General features: G+C 36.9%; 1 protein-coding gene across 1 annotated transcript; it reads right to left on the bottom strand.

The window, feature by feature from the left end:
- Positions 1–598: 598 nt before the first annotated feature.
- On the bottom strand, positions 599–4361 carry LOC120637463 (sodium/potassium-transporting ATPase subunit alpha-like). The gene is made up of 2 exons (XM_039909317.1): positions 1593–4361; positions 599–748 (listed from the first exon to the last, which is right to left on the bottom strand). Exons 1-2 carry the CDS (start codon positions 4359–4361, stop codon positions 599–601), a joined length of 2919 nt encoding a protein of 972 aa, XP_039765251.1.
- Between the last annotated feature and the right edge of the window lie 2094 nt (positions 4362–6455).

Raw genomic sequence — 6455 nt, 5'->3', positions numbered from 1 at the left:
GCCAATATAATACTTTAAAGAAAATATTTAAGACAGATGACTTGGCATATACTGTACACAGTACAGTAGGCCCAATTGAAATAACTTTTAACGAGTTCGTACTTTTTTTTGTATTTCATTCTTTGAAGTAAGTTTTTTATTTATTCGAGTGTTATTGTATTTAATTTCACCTTATGCGACTTTTATTTAAGATATTTAGAATATCTTAAATTCATAAAATGACCAGGTTTCTATGGCCCTCAAATTAGTCCGAGGAACGAGTTGAAGGGCTAACGTCAGCCCACAACCCACCTGTCCGATTAGTATCACCTACTTTGTGTGGGTCACGGACGTGCATGCCGTCCCACAAATAGAAATCTTTTTCGTCATGCCGTCAGATATTCTAGCTGACGTGAGATGCCGCTGGATTAGAAGCTGACTCATAGCACTTTACGGTACCAAAACGTAAGGGCAGCGTTGCGTGTTTTTTAAATCAATCAAATTGATAGCTAGCACTCAACGATATCAACATTCCATTATCGTATCATAAATAGACAAGCCAGCGTTTAATTGATTACAAAACAATATCCATAACGGATGTAAGAGCTTCCTAAATATGTTAATCTAAATTAAAAGCAGGGACTTTTACTGAACGCCGGCCCACGGCCCTAGAGACTACATTACGGGCAATAAAATGCCTATTATTATCGAGGGCCGAAAAGTCGATGCACGCGATGCAATTACTTGATTGGCGGTGTTCTGGCTGACTCTGGGTGAGCTGTGATTGATGTCGAACATAATTAGAAAACACTTCAGCATGTGTCTTCATTGGTGCAATCTTAATTGTGGCCAGCACTTACCTCGCTGACTCAAGCAGCACGCGCCTGCCACGCCGCAATCATCTTTAGAGTTCATTTGTATAGATAGCATACAAATATTTGGGAATTTAAATTATAAAATTGTTTATTACTAACTGAAAACTTACCTACGTCGTCCCAGTGACTTAAAAATTACGAAAATATATAACTTTAGGGCACTTGCGCTACAGGTCATAAATAACATCGCCTGTTGATCTTTGTTCAGTCTTTTAACGGCATGTACAATATGAATTATTTAAATACATTATAAAAGGCCTTAACTCCTTCTCCCTGTGGGAGGAGTCCCGTGTCCAGTAGTGGGCCGGTAATGGGTGATAAATGATGATGATGATTATTATTTAAAGACAAATAATTAGATAAGCTATATTTTATTATTATTCTTAAATAACAAGGGCAAACCAAATAATCGTTCTTACCTACGTAAGCAAACTATCAACACTTTTTATCTTTAAAAAATGAATCTCAGTAATAAGTTTCTTGTTCTACCCATTTTGAGTAGGAACGTCTAATCAAAAATCTTCGTAATTCATCACCAAGAATCATTAGAATGAAAAATGGTAATGATAAAATAAATTCATGCCAGGCTATTGGTTCGGTACCAAAAATCTCGTTAAAGAAAGGAAGGTACGTTACAAACAAGGCGGCTACAAAATCAACAAAAATACTTGCATTCAAGACATGATTTTTCATCCCTTTTTCAAGCAAAGAAATTCGTCGGGTTTTACAAATTATTACATCAGAAACTTGTGTCCAACACACAGCAACAAAGTAAGCAGTTTGCGCTTTTCTTTCTAGACTCTTACGTTCAGCGTACAACCAAGATCGACCAATTGTGTCCTTAACAGTTGCTGCCGTTGATTCCCACTCCTTACGTACAAAAAATAAACTTGAGGGAAAAAAACCGCTCTGTGCAAATACTATAAAATAGCAGTACATTCCAGCACAAAACTGAATTAATCCAATCTGAAAATATGCCATAAATATCAATGCTCTATTGACAAGGTGATCAGTAAGTTTACGTGGCGGCATATTCATTATGTCAGATTCCGAAGTTTCATATGCTAGGCTCATTGCAGGTAGCAAATCAGTACCAACATTTATGACCAAAATTAAAATAAGAGTCATGGGTAACGGCATTCCTAAACAAGCATATAAAACAAACGGTAGCATTTCAGGCGTATTTGAAGTAAGGGTATACGCTATTGTTTTTTTTAAATTGTCAAAAATACGCCTACCTTCCTGTATTCCTAAGACTATAGACGCAAAATTATCGTCCATGAGTATCATATCAGCAGCCTGTTTCGATACTTCTGTTCCGGTAATCCCCATCGCAATACCAATATCAGCTTTCTTTAAAGCGGGAGAATCATTCACACCATCTCCTGTCACAGCAACAACGTGGCCTAAGGACTGATACGATTCTACAATGAATAATTTTTGTTGTGGGCTGGTCCTAGCAAATGTAATTTCATTATATCTTTTTTGACATGCTTTTAAATCGTGTGCGCTCATTTTTCGTAATTCGTCACCAGTAATGACAGCAGAACGGAATTGTTGCTTTATATGCGGTGGTACATCGGAAAGTTCTATGTGATGTTCAAAAGCATAGTCGTATGCAGTAGGCTGTGTAATAGTGCCGCATTGTCTTGATATTGCTAATGCTGTTACAGGATGATCACCAGTAACCATTATTACTCGAATACCTGCTTGGCGGCAAAGAGAAATAGATTTATCAATATCAAGTCTTGGTGGATCAATCATAGAAATAGCTCCTAAAAATCTCAAATTCTCGACAGGGAAATTACGTTCTTGTGTGTTGAATTTATAGCCTAATGGGTATTCAGCCAGAGGCAACTGGTAGTCGCAATAACCAATCACACGTTCACCCATATTAGCTAGTTTAATAAAATTTGCTTTAAGTTCCTTTTTAGCTTGTGGAGTCAAAGGCTGGTCCTCTTCATCGGTAAGTACTGTAACACAAAACTCCAACACAATTTCTGGGGCACCTTTCATTATTAAATAATAACTGTGTGTGGCATGCATTCTATGTATCGTGATTTGGTATTTATAAGCTGAACTAAAAGGGATTTCAGCTTCTCTTGGATTATCTTCTCTGGTTTTTGTAGCAGATCGGTTAATTTCCATATATCTTAAAATAGCAGATTCTGATGCATCTCCGAGAATCTTTCTTTTTTCTATAGGAAAATGTAAGGAATCATGAGCAAACGTAGCTTTCAAATTAAGAGAAGCAGCAAGGCTTAATGTTGCATATGCATGATCAGAAACATGCGCATGATCTGTTTTGTCGTAAATAGTATAGTTACAAAATAAATGTGAAACATTCATTTGATTTTCAGTAAGTGTTCCAGTTTTATCTGAACATATACAAGAGGTTGAACCCAATGTTTCTACAGCTTGTAAAGTTTTTGCAAGGCAATTTTTTCGTTTTAACTGGTTTGCTGACAATGTCATGCACACTGTTAATGTCACAATAAGACCTTCAGGGACATTTGCTAATACAATACCAAGCATATATTGTAATGCCGATAGCCAACTTTTTTGTATTAGATAAACCATTACAAAAAACATTATACCAAATGTAAAAGCCACGCCGCAAATAAGCTTGATAAAATGAGTTATTTCCTTAGCTATCGGTGTTTCTTCCTTCTCTAAGCCAGTTACCAAGCCAGCTATTTTTCCTATTTCTGTTAACTCACCTGTTGCTACTACGATTCCTTTTGCACTACCTTCGGTAACAGGGCACCCGAAGAATACCATATTTTTTGACTCTAATGGGTTAGCGTTAGTATACTCTGGCCTGTGTTTGATAGGTTCCGATTCTCCAGTTAAAGATGCCATATCTGTTTTAAAATTAGAACACGATAGTATTCTCACATCTGCAGGAACAATTTCACCTGCTGTCATTTCCACAATATCTCCCAATACGATGTGACTATTGGGTATAGATTTTTTAACACCGTCTCTTATTACAGTAGCATTAGGTGGTACCATTTTTTCGAACCCACTCATTACAGCTATGTTCTTTGCTTCTTGGTAAAATCCAAAGAGTCCAGTACCGACAATAGTAGCCGTAATAACGCAACCTAAGTATAAATATTCTTTTCCAGAATGTCCAGAACTTTCACCGTTATCAATATCTTGGGAAAAGAAATATCCGACGAAATTTAAAACAGCACCACACCAAAGAACACACTGAAACCATCCAAATAAGTTATGCCGAAATATTTTCCAATAACTATTGCCTTTAAGTTTCTTTAATCTATTTTCGCCATGGGTTGCCAATAATTCTTGAGCAAACTCTTCGGTAAGGCCTGTGGTTAGGTTAGTCCTGAAAACAGCTTCTAACTGAGCTGGTGTGAGAAAATGATCACCAGTATGGTTTTCTTCTTTCAACAGCGTAAGTTCAGAGGTCTCTCCATGAACACGTTGGCCACTTAAACGTCTTCCGCTTATAGAAGTACTCGAACGGCGATGGGTAGGCATTTTTGTTATTTCAGCGTCCAAGAGAATCTAAAATTCCGTATTCAACCGAAAATTCTATCTCAATGCTGCAACTGTCAATACTTTTTAAATTCTTTTTAATCATCTTAGACATTTGCGACGCTATCAGAGCTAAAGTTCAATGAGTATGCAAGCACTGAGCTTACTTGTCGAGACCAAATAGAATATAACCACCATGTTTATGGACACTTTAGAAGATCTGCTACATTAGGAATTATGCCTCTAATCAACGGGATCTAATCAAAAACATTCCGTGGGTATAGTTAATACCCACGGAATGTTTTTGATATCTAATAGTAAGTAAACATTTAAAATTACCTTTGCAAAAATTATTATATGCGTTTTTCGGAACTTCAATTTTGGAAAGTTGAGGAAACTTATAACAGGTAATGACTGTCAATTAGTGTTACAGTTTAGTAAACGACAAACCTTTTCACGATTGATAGTAAATCTATACCATTCATCATTGTCGTCGTGTCGCGTGTGATATTTAATTTGTCGTGTGTTTAGCGACTTTCTCTAATTTGCCACCTTTCACCTATTGTCTGGCAAATTACCCCAACATTCATATGTCCTCCGAGTTACGTAGAACATTACAATAAAGTATGTTTTCTGATTATCAATATTAATAAATTAAAATTTTAATCTCAATCTGTACTTGGGTACTTTTAATACTTCGTGTGTTGCTTTGCAAATGATACAAACCATCACGCGGAGAATGAGCGTCCGATAGGAGCCGACACCTCGCAGATTTATAGCCGCAGTGCCGATACGCCGGCTATTTCCGAACAATATTGATATTTTCGACTCACTGCACCTATCAACTTCCAACGCGTTAAAGTACTATAAAGTGAAATAACTAACACGAAAAACAATCCATCTTTTTAAATGGGTTTGAAAATGTATGGTCCATTTAAATTAGCTACCATTTGCCGGCTTTGTCACGCTAAATATATTCATATATTTAATATTTACTAGTGGAGCTTTTAGTAAAGTTTTTAAATAAAAAAAAAAAATTGTTTTAAAATGAATATCATTAATCTATCTCTGTCTACCTTGTCACTTAAACTCTGTGTGGTTTGAGACGAGGTGAGTGGCCTAGTTATCGTTAATTGTTTGACTCATAAGTAGACCAATAAAAAAAAAAAGTGACAGAGTTCAAAGTCAAAGTCAAAGTTCCAAACGCGTCCTGGTCCAGGACGCGTTTGGAACCCTCGTAGCTTTAGTTTTAAGTTTACGAATGTGGTTATCGCCATCATCTCACTACCGTGTGGTTCTTATGTACGCATCAAAAGTGCCACCTGTGGGCCTAATTGAATAAAGATATTTTTGACTTTGACTTTGACTTTGAACTCTGTCACTTTTTTTTTTATTGGTCTACTTATGAGTGAGAAGAAGCCCACAACAAACTTAGCCGGGTGTTTTTTTTTTGTTATCACCATCTCACAATGTCATTTTAAATTATTATAAGAGCAACCTGGTTAGAGCAATAATTTACACCCAAGCTTTTTTATCGTTTACGTAGTCCTTTATACTATAATAGGACTTTTCTATAAGCTTACGTTTAATACAAACTTCGTTCTGGGAAGTACTGACGCCAGCTTATTTCTGCCGCCAAGCAGCATTGCTGTGTTTCGTTCGTGGGGCGTGGTTGTCGTTGTAATTACAGGCCCATGAGATTTTATAAATTTTGCCTCAGGTTAGAGGACTTTGCATGCCCTACGAAGTGTTGCTTACCAAAAGACAATAAACGAAAGGGCGGCGAATTTGAACGTACCTTTAGATAAATTGTTTAAGATCTTAGTATGGATTTAGATGTGGTAAATGCAAGTGCATTTCCAGAGATTTTCCTAACGTTTTCGCATAAGAGCATAAGATTCGTATGGCGGTTTAGCGTCCGTCTTGAGCCGCCGGCCCGCAAGTAATCAACCTATTAATAAAGGGATCAAGTATAATGCGACCAATTAAAACGGCGACTCCCATCTTAAGACGCCCGCAGTTTTTGGGTTCGTTCCAATGGGATTAAGATTACGCTGGCGACACTATAGTATTAAGTCTAAGCGAATCCTAAAAGTG

Source organism: Pararge aegeria, chromosome 3 (assembly GCF_905163445.1).
Source record: "Pararge aegeria chromosome 3, ilParAegt1.1, whole genome shotgun sequence".
NCBI lineage: Eukaryota > Metazoa > Arthropoda > Insecta > Lepidoptera > Nymphalidae > Pararge > Pararge aegeria.
Note: the sequence above shows the minus strand (reverse complement) of the source record. Positions and strands in the feature narration are given on the sequence as shown.

Coding starts and splice junctions, on each gene's coding strand:
- LOC120637463 (XM_039909317.1), bottom strand. CDS start 4,361: ATGCCTACCCATCGCCGTTCGAGTACTTCTATAAGCGGAAGACGTTTA. Junction 749..1,592: donor GTTGGACACAAGTTTCTGAT/GTAATAATTTGT, acceptor CAGCTCACCCAG/AGTCAGCCAGAACACCGCCA.